The 14,700-nt window shown below is 40.4% G+C and overlaps 1 protein-coding gene across 5 annotated transcripts in view; it reads right to left on the bottom strand.

Annotated features, from left to right (window-relative positions):
- Positions 1-14,700, bottom strand: part of usp48 (ubiquitin specific peptidase 48) — a 132,102-nt gene that overhangs the window by 53,064 nt on the left and 64,338 nt on the right. For 3 of the 5 annotated variants that reach the window (XR_013578917.1, XM_078558284.1, XM_078558281.1), the window contains 4 exons: positions 13,650-13,829; positions 10,624-10,758; positions 8,766-8,915; positions 774-974 (listed from right to left, as the gene is read on the bottom strand). Coding sequence is in view for 4 of the 5 variants with exons in the window: in XM_078558284.1 (XP_078414410.1) it covers positions 774-974; positions 8,766-8,915; positions 10,624-10,758; positions 13,650-13,829 (666 nt within the window). In the remaining variant the exon portion in view is untranslated. The remainder of the gene's footprint in view (positions 1-773; positions 975-8,765; positions 8,916-10,623; positions 10,759-13,649; positions 13,830-14,700) is intronic. The other 2 variants (XM_078558285.1, XM_078558283.1) reach the window with 1 other exon arrangement.

The raw sequence follows: 14,700 nt of genomic DNA, 5'->3' as shown, positions 1-14,700 counted from the left end.
TTCTCCTGAACTTTCTTCTGGATTTATTTGTGACTTCTTATATATCTATATATATATATATATATATATATATATATATGAGAACTAGTTCTGGTCTCCTCCACAAGTGGAAATATCTTCCCTATATCCACCCTATCAAACTCTTTCATAATATTGTAATATCTATCAGGTCACCGCTAAGCATTCTCTTTTCCAGAGAAAGAGACTCATAATCTGGTCAATCTTTCCTGATAGGTATAATCTCAGTTCCATAGTGTCTCAGTTCTGGTGGCACTCTTGTAAATTTGTGTATTTTTGCAACTTCAGTGCTTTGATATCCTCTTTATAAGCTGGAGACCAGAATTCTACACAGTATTAAGTGTGATCTAACCAAAGTTCTTCACAAATTTAACGAACTCCCCCACTTTCAATTGTGCTCCTCTAGATATGAACACCAGAGCTTTGTTTGCTTTTTTCTAAAATGGCCCATGTAACTCCTTCAGGATATATGTATCTGTACCCCAGATTACTTTGCTCCTCTATCCCATTTCAACACAATTTTGTGAGAAATGTGGCCTCCTTATTCTTCCTACCAAAATGCATCATATCACCTATCTATATTAAAATTCATTTGCCACTTACACGCCCATTCTGCGGGTTTAGTGCAGTGCACTCGAACCAACAAAACTGAGTTTAATTTAATTAAGATTTCTAAATTTAACTCTTCCAATCAGTTTTTGACCATAGTGAGCTCTGCAGACCTTTTACAAAATGTTACAAACTGGTTTACTTACCATCCAATCTGGGACCACCTCCGTATCTAGCATAGAAGATGTCTGCTGCTTTCTGAGAGATTCTTTTAACATCACAGATTTTGTCAGGAATAAGTCTGTTATGCGCACACAGGTGGCAAGAATTATCAATTGGCTTTGTTACTGCAGAGTCATCCAGCCACTTCCGTAACCAGTCTACTGGTAGAAATTCATAGTGCTCATCTAAAACAAAAAATGAAAGTTTTAGTTCACGTTCTGTAACGAGTAGACATTTAATGTTACTTTGACACTATATATAAAATATCAAGACAGTTTTTTCTTGTGTGAAAGCTTTCAGCCTACACCTTCAGTAGCTGTACAGGTAGTGTTCACTTGTAAGGAAAAGTAGAGGCAGCTGTGATGATGCACAATTGACCAAGTTTACTGTCAAAACTCTCCTTTCGAGCTCACATGCAGAATGACCATTCGGGGAAACAGCTCAAGGGATACTGACATACATGGAACTTTATCTACCAGGTTTTGCTTGTAGGAGACATGGGAATTTTTTTTTTTTAAGATTACAAAGCGGCTGGTGCAAGTGGAGCATGGGGAGGAGATGCAGGGAACATGTCAACTCATTGCAACATGGTTAAATGTGACAGGCTCACTGAGCCAGGAACACAGGTAATGTTTCATCAAGTTTGCCCTCTTCCATTTTGGCATGGTACTTGGAGCTATTGACTAATCATAGCAATCAATCTCTATCAATCAGTCTACAACAGATCCAGACAACAAAGGCGAGAAAAACCACAGTAATGGAAAGAATGAGAATTATACGCCCAAAGTCACCGGCGCATTCTAAACATGCTACACTTAACTACGTCGTTTCTCAAATTTCTCATATACTGCATCACCAAAATATTATTTTATGAAAGAAATCTTTTATTTTTATTTGAATGAATCAATACTATCTGCTTACACTGTCTCCTAGGGAGCCTATTCTAATAAACTTATCACTCGCTGACAAATAATCTTTCCAGAGTGGCTTTGAATTTACCTCCTTTCAAGCTCAGTGCTTTCTGGTTCTGCTGTTCTGGACAACATGAAACAGTTCCATCACGGGCAACATAACTAGGTCCTAAAGAATCCTAAAAGAGAGCAACACCTCTCAGCCTTTTTTGCAGTGGAAAGGTGCCCAATTTATACAATTCAATCCCTCCTGTACTTCTTCAATAGCTGCAATATCCTTTTTTGTATTGTGGTTCACCAATTGGGCTTTTTCTATCCACCTTTCTTGTATGCTATGTTCACTTTCTTTACATAATAAAATGGTCTTTCAAAACCACAATGAAGTTTTTTTATGTGCATCAGCCAGCAATGCTCAATTTTCACAATACCTGAAAAGAATGCTGCCTCATATCATTTTTTAAAAATTATTCTGCAGAACATGCAACATTCGTAATGCTAATTTCCACAAAGGCATTAGGGAGGCTGGAGAAAGACTTAGAAAAGTAGTTTCAGGGATGGGGGACTTTAGTTATGTGGAGAGATTGAAAAACTGTTCTCCTTAGAGAAGAGAAGGTTGTGAGGAGATTTGATAGAGGTGTTCAAAATCATGGGGGATCTGGACAGAGTCAATAGAGAAGAACTGTTCCCATGGGTAGAAGGGTCAAGAAACAGAGGACACTGATTTGAGGTGAATGTCAAAACAATCATAAGCAACACGAGGGAAAACATTTTCCTTGACGCAGCATGTGGTTAAGACCTGGAATGCACAGCCTGCAAGTGCAGAGGAGGCAGATTCAATCATGGCTTTCAAAAGGATATTGGATAATTATCTGAAGAGAAAGAAATGACAGGGCTATGGGTAAAAGATAGGGAGTGGCAATGCAAAGATACAGCACAGGTATGATACGCTGAATGGCCTCCTTCTGTGCTGAACCATTCCATAATTAAATAAGCTCTACACTGCTCTGACATTATTTTGAGTCCAGAATAAGCAAGCAAAAATCTCTCAGCTGGTATTAGAGTTCATGGTTCCCCTCTATTCCAGATGAGATAGTAGTTTCTTATGGTTCCACTTATATCTCACGACCACTCCACAAACACATTTTAAAACAAGACTACTAATTTTATTTAGTACAGGTCTTCAATAAGGTGCTGCACACCAAGTTGGCTACAAAACGCAAAACATTAGGGATAAGTATTTACTCAGGCCTGGCATATTTTTTTTATTCATTCACGAGATGTCAGCTTCGCTGGCTGGGCCAACATTTATTGCCCATCCCTGGTTGCCCTTGAGAAGGTGGTGGTGAGCTGCCTTCTTGAACCACTCCAGTTCATGTCGTATAGGTACACCCACAGTGCTGTTAGGGAGTTCCAGGATTTTGACCCAGCGACAGTGAAGGAACGGCGATATATTTCCAAGTCAGGATGGTGAGTGACTTATAGGAGAACTTCCAGATGGTGGTGTTCCCATGTATCTGCTGCCCTTGTCCTTCTAGACGGCAGTGGTTGTGGGTTTGGAAGGTGCTGTCGAAGGAGCCTTGGTGAATTCCTGCAGTGCATCTTGTAGATGGTACATACTGTTGCTACTGTGCATCGGCGGTGGAGGGATTTTATGTTTGTGGACGTGTGCCAATCAAGTGGGCTGCTTTGTCCTGGACAGTGTCAAGCTTCTTCAGTATTGTGGGAGCTGCACTCATCCAGGCAAGTGGAGAGAGTTCCATCATACTCCTGACCTGTGCCTTGTAGATGGTGGACAGGCTTTGGGGAGTCATGAGGTGAGTTACTCGTCACACGATTCCTAGCCTTTAACCTGCTCTTGTAGCCACAGTATTTATATGGCTAGTCCAGTTGAGTTTCTGGTCAATGGTAACCGCCAGGATGGTGACAGGGGGTATATATTGATGGTAATGCCATTGAACATCAAGGGGCGATGGTTGGATTATCTCTTGTTGGAGATGGTCACTGCCTGACAATTGTGTGGCGTGAATGCTACTTGCCACTTGTCAGCCCAAGCCTGGATATTGTTCAGGTCTTGCTGCATTTGGACAGTATCTGAGGAGTCACAAATGGTGAACATTGTGCAATCATCAGTAAACATTCCCACTTCTGACCATATAATGGGAGGAAGGTCACTGATGAAGCAGCTGAGAATGGTTGACCCCCAACAGCCACAACCATCTTCTTTTGTGCTAGGTAAGACTCCAACCAGCAGAGTGTTTTCCCCGATTCCCATTGACTCCAGTTTTGCTAGGGTTCCTTGATGCCACACTCGGTCAATTGCGGCCTTGACGTCAAGGGCAGTCACTCTCACCTGACGTATTCAACTCTTTTGTCCATGTTTGAACCAAGGTCAGGAGCTGAGTGGCCCTGGCGGAACCCAAACTGGGTGTCAGTGAGCAAGTTACTGCTAAGCAAGTGCTGTTTGATAACACTGGGTTCAAGTATCTGTGGTGCCCTAGTCAGTCTTAACAGCAGTTTTGGATCATATTATTTGTGTTAATGCCTTTTGATTGCCAAACTTGTCAGTGAGGTAGTCGATGCATTGGTTTTAATTTTCCAAAACTCCCTAGATTCAGGGAAGGTCTCATTAGATTGGACGACAGCAAATGTAACATTTTTCAAACAGGGAGGGAGACAGAAAGCAAAATGACAGGCCAGTTAGCTTAACATCTGTCATAGGGGGTCCATTAACTATCTCACTAGCCACTTCTTTTTAGACCCTAGGATGGTCCATCAGGACCCAGGCACTTGTCAGCCTGCAGCTCCAACAATTTTAAGATGCTCCTTAAAACTTATGGCCAAGCTCTTGGTCGTCTGCCTTCATATCATCTTGATTTAGTATCAGATTTTGATTTAATGTTCCTATGAAGCACTTCTATATTAAGGGTGCATATAATTACAAGTTGTCTTGTAATTTGTCTGCCTTCTCAGTCATAATTACACTCCTAAATTTGGTGTCTGTATATTTTGAAATTGTGCTCTGATTCCTGAGCCAAATCGTTTGAATAATTAATGGATTACAACAGCCCCAGCAGCAATAGGGAAAATGTTAGAAACTATTATTAAAGAATCCAAAGCAGGGCACTTGGATAAATTAAGGTAATCAGGCAGAGTCAACATGGTTTTGTGAAAGGGAAATCATGTTTAACCAACTTATTGAAGTTCTTTGAGGAAGTAACATTTGCTGTGGCTAAAGGGGAACCAGGTGTATGTACCGTACTTAGATTTCGAGAAGGCATTTAATAAAGTGCCACATCAAAAATTATTACGGAAAATAAAAGCTCATAGTGGGTAACATACTGGCATGGGCAGAAGATTGGCTGGCTAACAGGAAGCAGAGATGGGTGTTTTTCAGGCTGGCGAGATGTAACAAGTGGTGTGCCAGAGATCAGTGCTAGGACCTCAACTGTTTACAATTTATATAAATGACTTGGATGAAGGGAAGGACAGCATGGCTGCCAAATTTGCTGACAACATGAAGATGGATAGGAAAGTAAGTTGTGAACAGGACATAAGGAGGCCACAGACAGATAGGTTAATTGAGTGGGCAAAGATCTAACAAATGGAGAATAATATGGGAAAATGTGAAATTGCCCATTTTGGCAGGAAGAATAAAAGCATATGATCTAAATGGTGAGAGTACAGAGCTCTGAGATGAAGAGCGATCTGGGTGTCTTAGTTCATGAATTGCAAAAGGCTAGTATGCAGGTACAGCAAATAATTAGGAAAGATAAAAGAATGTTATCATTTATTGCAAGGGGAACTGAATACAAAAGTAGGGAACTTATGCTTCAGTTATACAGCGCTAGTGAGACCACATCTGGAGTGTTGTGTACAGTATTGGTCACCTTATTTAAGGAAGGATGTAAATGCATTGGAAGCAGATCAGGGAATGTTTACCAGACTCATACCAGGAATGGGCGGGTTGTCTTATGAGGAAAGGTTGGACAGGCTAGGCTTGTATCCACTGGAGTTTAGAAGAGTAAGAGGCGACTTGACTGAAACTTTTAAGATCCTGAGGGGTCTTGACAGGGTGGATGTGGAGAGAATGTTTCCTCTTGTGGGAGAACCTAGAACTAGGGGTCACTGTTTAAAAATAAGGGATCGCCCATTTAAAACAGAGATGAGGTGAAATTTTTTCATTCACAGGGTCACGAGTCTTTGGAACTCTCTTCCTGAAAAGGCGGTGGAAACAGAATCTTTGAATATTTTCAAGGCAGAGGTGGATAACTTTTTGGTAAGCAAGAGGGTGATAGGTTATCGGGGGTAGGCAGCATGCAAATTTGAGGTTACTATCAGATCAGCCACGATCTTATTAAATGGAGGATCGGGTTCGAGGGGCCGAATGGCCTACTCCTGCGCCTTGTTCATATTTTAATGAGGACAGTTAGAGGTAGGAAGGAATAGAAGGAATTTAGAGACAATATTAATAAACTTGCAGAATGGCAAATTATTTTCGATATGAATAAATGAGAGATGAGCATTTTAATACGGGGAATAAGCAGGTCACATGCCCCTTGGAAAATAGGAATGTGAATATGGAAGATCTAGGAGCACAGATTCATAAATTGTTAAAAGTAGCAATGCAAGCCAACAAAACTACAGAAAGTGTAAACAAAGCTCCGAGGATCATTTCTAGATGACGATGACTGAAAACAGCAAGGTTGTTAAACTTGTATAGAATCCTGGTTACTCAACTGTGTACAGTCTGGTCCCCATATTATAAAAAGGATAATTAAGACCCTGGAGAGGACACAAAAAAGATTTACAAAGATGATACCAGAATTGAGAGGATGTAACTATCAGGAAAGACAGATCAGGCTGGGGTCTTTTCTCCAGTGATCTAATAGAGGTCTTTAAAATAACGAAGTGGTTTGACATGGAAGACAGAGATGTTTTCACTACAAGAGTCCAAAACTACAGGAGTCATCAATACATATCAGTCACTGATCAGAATGTGATGTCAATGCAGTTTTGAGAATTTTAAACCTTAGCAAGTATGGCATAATTTAGCATCATTTATTTTTGTTTCTTTTTAAGACAAGGTATTGGCCTGGATTTTGATGCACTGACTGGCAAGGCTGTCAGCGCTCACCGTTATTACAAAATGTATAGCAACTCCTGACATCAACAGATTAAGGCTGAAATTCAGAAGTTGTCAGTGAAAACCTACTCCACCATAGGCTGCGCTGTTGCAGTCTCCACCAATTGAATCTGCACACAGATCACTGCCAGGGCGTGAGCTTTGAGTAATTACCAACCACACACACTAAAGACAGATGAAAAAGTTAGAGCTACTGTAATCAGGAGGAAGTGATTCTTTTTAAAAATGGCATAAGTAAATAGTTCTGAACTCCTGCTCTGGCCCTGAAAAATTAAGTACAGAATCTCATTCCCTTGAAAATAATTAATAATGTTGCAGATTTTATTTTTCTAAAAAGCTTGTGTGTTTTTCTCTTATGTCTCAAACACAATCCTGTGTGTCCAACTTTAATTTTGCTTCCTATACAATGAGTTAAATGTAATTTCTTATTTCCTGTTTTTTTTAAACTTCCTCTCAGTGAGGGTTCTTCAATCTGATTGGTTGAAGAGCCACTCTGCTGCTTGCAGTGCTCAGAAGCCCAAAAGGGGGGCACACTCGATCAGGTGCCAGATGACTCCACTGACAAGCCTGCAAAGAATCTCTGGTGAACAGCAAAATCTGGGCCTATGTATATTAACTGCTCAAGAGCATGGTCCAATTATGCAGTCATCAGCAAACTAATGGTGCTAGTTGTTCATTACACTTAGGCTTACCCACGGACTTCTTGTGGACTTTTGCACTGGGACTTGATCTAAAAGGGTCAAAACAATGCATTTCCTTCTATGGGGAACGTGGAGCCCATGTGAACAGGGCAATCATGTTCAATTAGGCTGAAGAATTTTTACGGAGTCTAAATAAAGAATGCTTAATTCAACATCAAATCATGTACAGAAATCAAAAACAAAGTGAAAGAAAGATGGGATTGAGGGAGAAATACATGAGGCAGGACAGAAAAAGTACAAATAAAGTCCACACTTGTAGAAGTTAATATTCATTGCCATTGGGTTTGTTTGGTAGTAATTAAGATTGAACATGCTGTTAAAAATTCACATACACTTGAATGGACAAGCCCTAGCTTTTTCTGGTGTGTTTAGTGGGTAACAAGCAAGTACCGCAACTTCACAGTCTTCATGTATATGAATGCTCAGTCTCTCGGCGAGGTAATGTAGCTTATGGAGAAGCAGAGCGACTTGGACACCAACTTCCTGATTTTTCGTGATGTGTGGTCTGAAGATGTGGCTATCTGATTTATTCTTTAATAAGCGAGCGCTGTTAGTGTCACCTTAATGCCTAACCGCAAAATTTAGGCCATAATTTTTTAAACAAGAGCACTAATCAACAATCAATGATTGATATTTTTCTATACTTATTTCCACATATTCAAATGTATAAAGACATCGTCTTCAAAAGATTTGCTATGGATTTGACTTTTTCCCCCCCATTATTTCCCTTTTCCACCCAGATACATATAATCCAGCGAGACTGGCAGTGTTGTCTCATCGCACCCCAGGGGGAATTCTTTTTGCAAGGGTGTGGCGTCAGGCTATTATCATGGACACAGTTGTAGCACAGTTGAGCTCAGCAACATGCATAGAGACTGGAAGCAAGTTTTCCATTCGCATGTCCTTTTGTCCATAAGACCGTCAGGGCAATTTAGGAGTAAACAACGACTCTATGAAATATTTACTTTTCACTTAAAATTGTTTTTCTTGTCAAGGAATCAATACATTAAATAAGATCCTGGTTGATTCTTGTGTGTTCAACTATTCCTACAGGATCAAGAAACTTTCCACCATTACGACCAGCAATGTCACCTACACAGCATTATCGGACAGGTTTCCTGTACAAACATCACAGCAAGATGAATGGGTTCCTTCAAAGAAAATTCTTTACACAAGTGTACATACAATAACCGTACTCCATCCTCTGTTAAATTTACAGACCTTCTTTAGCTGGTAACATGTTAAAGAGCTCTTGCACCTCCTCATGCTTGGCTTTGCCTTTGTCCACACTCTGCTTCCGCATCTCAGCCATTTCCATGCACCACTCCTCAAATTTTTTGTTGTCACGTTCAACCATCTTTTGTAAATGTGCTGCAAAAAGGGAAGGAAAGTTCCTTAGGAACTGGGAAAAACCCGTGACTAATGTAGTGCCAACAAATCTTAAAAGTTCCACGACAAATGTAACATTTTTACCAGGTTTCAAACCCATAAATTTATTGATTTCTATGCCCAAGATATTAACAATAGCAAAGCTCATCAACAATAATTATTTAAGAAATATTTTCTCAATTATCTAATAACATAACATTTGATTTATTTTAATATTGCATCACTAGATGCAGTTAACAGCTATAAAGTTGTAGAAATTAGTCTGAAAGTAGTGCTACAGGTAGAATTCATGGGTTCATGGACTAAAGGTTATGCCTCTTCCAGTATTGAAATGTACATTGTACTGTAAACTAAATAACTTTTCTGAAAATAACACTCAAATTCTTCAGATTAACTGAAACTGAATGAGGGAAAAAGAACTGACTAACAAAAAGTGCATTGGGGAGATGTTCCAATGTTCCTCCACCAACCAAATCACTTCCCCATTTTCCAGAAGTGACAACATATCTTCCCAAATATAGGCTTTAGATAGCAAGACACAAATGGCTGGATGTCATACATCATACATGCCACTTGCACCCCAGTAAAACCAAGGTTTTCCTCCTGCGATCTCAGCCAGCACTCCCAACCAACAATGGTGCTGCAGAGATTTCTCTCCCACCATTGAGATGGGTGCCCCAGCAGCACTAAACAACGAAAGCAGCTCCTCTTAATTTTGTAAATGTTGAAGAGTCAGTGGTGCAATGTTTGAATGGAGACCTTGTTCTGCCCTAGGAGGTTTTCTTTATTTCCAAACTACTTTCCAACATTTAACAGTGTGGACACAAAAGGAATACCAGTGATCAGAATATTGAATTACCAGCAAATTTCAGGTGCATTTCCAAGCACATAATTGTAATTTTTGCACTTAAAATGCTTCGGACAGACCAGGACTGTTGGTTTATTGCAATATGAAATCACTAACATTAAAATCTATCAAATGTGCAGTTCTGGTCACCTCATTACAGAAAGGATGTAATTGCACTAGAGAGGGTACAGATGAGATTTATGAGGATGTTGCCAGGACTGGAAAATTGCAGCTAGGAGGAAAGATTGGATAGACTGGGGTTGTTTTCCTTGGAACAGGGGAGGCTGAGGGGTGATATGACTGAGATGTTGAAGGTTGTGAGGGGCCCGGATAGAGCGGATGGGAAGGACCTATTTCGCTTAGCAGAGAGGTCAGTGACTAGAGGTCACAGATTTAAAGTGATTGGTAGAAGTATTAGAGTGGAGATAGGTAAAATTCTTTCACCCAGAGGGTGGTAGGAGTCTGGAACTCACTGCCTGAAGGGGTAGTGGAGGCAGAAACTCTCAACTCATTTAAAAGGTGCCTGAATATGCACCTGAAGTGCTGTAACCTCCAGGGCTACAGACGGAGTACTGGAAAGTGGGATTAGGCTGGGTGGCTTGTTTCTCAGCCAGCGTGGACACACAGGTAGAGTGGCCTCCTTCTGTGCTGTAAATTGTTCCAAGTATCTAAAAAGGAGAAATGTGCAGGGATGTGGGGAGAGGTGGGGGAGCAGCAGTATGTGAATTGCTTCTTAGGAGAGCCAGCACAGGCACAATAGGCTGAATGGCTGCCTTCTGTGCTGCAATGATTCTAGGAAAAGCACTGTGGAAAAAATAAATTGAAAGAGATATTAATGCTTACGTGGGAGTTGAACAGTTATTTCCTTTTCCTTGCCTCCTTCCACTTTACGCCTGTACACCAACATGTAAGCATTCCTTGAACAGTGAACACCTTTAACACATTTGGGTTTTCTTGTCTGTGACTTTGAAGGCTCTGCTAAAAAAGCGCAATGCAAAACCAGAATATCAATACTGGCAACAGAATTGAAATATACAAAAAAGGACAAGACCACATCATAGGTATATCAGGAATAAGATTAATGTTAGAGAATTCAATAGCACGGTTTATTTTAAGTAATTAGCATGCTGCAATTTTGTTGCAACAGCAATTATATTTGCATTATTATGCTGTGCAATGAAACATTCTAACAAGGTGTTCAAATGACAAAGTGTAGGCATTCAACTTCCAATGTGGTTTCATTGAAGACAGCAATTCATCTTAAACCTTTAGTGTAATTATGAGATCAAGAAAATCGCCAGAGTGTTGAACTATTTCTACTTCCCAATTATATGCTGCCCCTCTGCAACATCATGCGAAAAACATCACAGTGTTCGAGAAACTACACTGATAACACCCAGCTCTATCTCACCATCCTTCTCACGACCCCTCTGATGCCTCTATATTGTCAAGCAACTTGTCCGACATCCAGTCCAGGATGCACCAAAGTTTCCTCCATTTAAACATTGAGAAGGCTAAAACCATTGTCTTCAGTCTATGACATAAACTCAATTCCCTAATCACTGACTTTATTCCCATCCCTGGTCACTGTCTCAAGTGGACCAAGACTGTTCACAACACTGGGGGTCTACTTGACCCAGAGATGAGCTTCTGACTCCATGTCCTCTGCATCACAAAGACTGCCTACTTGCAACTCCGTAATATTGCCTAGTTCCACCTCTACTTCAGGCCATCTGCTGCTTTTGCTACCTCCAGACTCAACTATTCAAATGTTATCTGGGTAGCCACCCACCTTCAATTCTGTATAAACTTTAAGTCCATCCAAAACTCTGCTGCACATACCCTAACTCACACCCAGCTTCATTCACCCGTCACTCTTCTGCTCCCTGATCAGCAGTGGCAAACGACCAGTCCATTTTAAAATTCTCAGTGTGTTCAAATCCCTGTGGTCCTGGACCTCTCCATCTCAAACCTTCTCCAATCCTACAGCTGTTCAAACATTCAGCATTCTTTCAACTCTATCCTCTTGTACATTCCTCACTCCATCACTGGTAGCCATCCCTTCTGCCATTTAGACCCAAGGTCTGGAATTCCCACACTAAACCTACTTTCTTCTCTGACCTCTCAAGTTGTTCTTAAAACTCACTTCTTTGAACAAGTTTTTGGTCACCTGCCCTAATGTCTGCTTATGTGGCCCAGTTAATTTTTTGTTTCACTGTGCTCCAGTGAAGCAGTCTGGGGACATTTTATTCTTTAAAGGTACTACATTAATGCAAGCTTTTGAATCAGAGATCCTACTTTTCTGTTTAGCCTTGCTACTTACTGGAAGGAATGAAGAAAGTTATACCCTACAGATGGAATACTGTGTGGGTCAATAACTAAGATGTAGCACTAGTACTTACAAAATTAACGAATGGATTTCCAATTATTGCAACAACACCAGTTCAAAGACTTGAGAAGCTTAAAATATGAAGAGACAGATATGTTGAGATTAGAAGCAGATGCTGGTGATTTCTAAGAATTAAAGCCCTCAAAATCCTTCAAGAACCCAAAAAAAGGATCAAACACAAAATGCAAAAATCTGATTATACAGTGAAGATATGCTAATTTGTCACTATAATTGGCCTCAGCACCACTGGGTTAAGGAGGGGGCAAATGGCCATGATTCCTGCTTCCGATGGTTATCCAACAACCTTCATTAGAAGTGTAGGCTCATGAACGAGGACTCAGTGGGGTGTAATCCTGATTCCACCCTCAATACTGTATTTGAATGAAGGTGTGAAGGAGGAGAAGGAAAAGAAAAGGAAGATGGCCATGGAAAAAGGAGAGAGAGAAAAAGAGCAGGGGAGGAAAATTCACACAATATGAACTAATTATTCTGGCCAAAAGCAACAGGTGATGGTTTAATCATAATAAGTAATGAACAGGAGCAAGTCCTCAAGCAGATCTATTTTTTAAACTAAAGCCAAAGACTAAAATATCAGATTGCACCACATTGGCATGGAACTCATGGAGGGTTGAGATGTAGATCTGTGAGAACGATTTCTTACAAGGTCCCACCACAGGGTGGAGCAGGCTGGATACTAGGGAAAACGGAAAGGCCAGCCAGCTAAAGCTACTCCTGCAAACCCCCAATTATGGAATCATTAGCAAGCAGCATTAACAAAAGACTATGAAATCATCAGCCTATTCCCTCTGCTTGAAAGGTGCACAACACGCAAGTCTCTATGAAGGTAAAGGGACAGAAAAAAGTTCAAGTTTTTTGTGAATTATCAGATATTGCACTAAAGCAGCTATTAGTAGTATACATTTATTTCAACCCATAACTGTAGCACTTCTCAGTTACTGAGATTACAGCAGTACAATTAATATTTCACCCAACAGCGCAAAATAACTATGTTGTTGATACAAAATTGGTGATTAATTTTGTCATTCTCTCTCATCGGCTCATCTATCACTGGAGTTTGTGAATCAATACACTAGTTAAATGTCAACTGTTCAAGCATTTAAACTTGTTTAAGGTTAGAATGTGAATTGCATGGGAACATTTCGCTCAGCACCTGAGTCACAATATGCTGACAGGAGTGGTATACATGGGCTACCCACCATGATCCTCTAGGTGCTGAGCTCACCACCTCAGGCACAACAAGAATACATGTCAGCGGACCACTCTTGGGCATTTCAGCGCACAGTTTCAGAGCCACATTGGCACATGAATTGATTGCCTGACTTACCACCAAGCCAATGCAGCCTGCAGCACTGAAAACCTCAAGGACCAAGCATGCATCAAGGAGGTGTCTCACTCTAAACACAAAATATATCTGTAAAACTTCTGAACATGGCCCAACATCAAGCCACTGGTTGCTCACCAAGATCTTCCTCTATCCCCAACTGTAGCTTCTTCCCTTCCATTTTCTCAATCTCCTCATCATTAAACTTATACCAGTCGCCGGTCCTGTCATCTCGCACGTGTGCAATGTAATGGCCGGAATATGCACTCACCCCTCTGTGGATCAGCACCGCACTCAGTTCATAAACACAGCCAATATCTAGAGGTGTACAGAAATGGAAGAAAGCATTTAAATCAATGCATAATGCTGCTGGAACAACAATTCTAACATTAACCAGCAAAATACTAATTTTTGCACGTAGACCATATTTAACAACGTGCAGCGGAAAAGGGATTTTGCCGTTATTTCCTTGGACAACGCTATGCATAGCTAAAATACAAAATTGACATAGATGAAATAAGATGTTGCTGCATCCATCCCTTAAGTTGTTAATCATTATGCCTATAAATGTTACCAAATTCTGACTAACAAGCAAGTCACAAAACCTTACATATTGTCAGAAGTTCCACAAGTATGCTCCAGATATAAATGGCAGCATGCTATATAATTAGCTACATTCAAGGCTCAGATAATCTGCCATACATACAGTAAAGCAACAATTACATTCAAATTCCCAGGGACTGAGTCTTCAATTCACCCATTTGTTGGTTCAACAACAACTGTAGATAGAACTAGGAGCCTGCTGTGAATCTTAAGTTCCTCAATTTCTGTTCTCACTGATATCATTCACTAGATCTCAAATCTTCTTACTGCTTCTGGAACATTTACAGGGTGATGCAAATTGACTAAACAGCACTTACAAAAAGCTAGAATTTGATGGAACTTGCGATGCTCAGTAATATCCTATAATTTTATACACAGGCCAATGGGAGTATATAACAATGTAACTCAACATAGAATAGCCCAATAACAGTCAATACTTGTTAACTTGTGCTTCGGTGACGCATTATCAACATTTAATTGCAATCCATTATTCAGCTCCTCATGGCCCTGTACAAACCAACTCTAAACCATCACAATTCATGCTTAAACCATTCATTAAAGAGTAAGGGCTTGTCTAACATTGACA

Source organism: Cetorhinus maximus, chromosome 15, assembly GCF_964194155.1.
Source record: "Cetorhinus maximus chromosome 15, sCetMax3.hap1.1, whole genome shotgun sequence".
Classification (NCBI taxonomy): Eukaryota; Metazoa; Chordata; class Chondrichthyes; order Lamniformes; family Cetorhinidae; genus Cetorhinus; species Cetorhinus maximus.
Note: the sequence above shows the minus strand (reverse complement) of the source record. Positions and strands in the feature narration are given on the sequence as shown.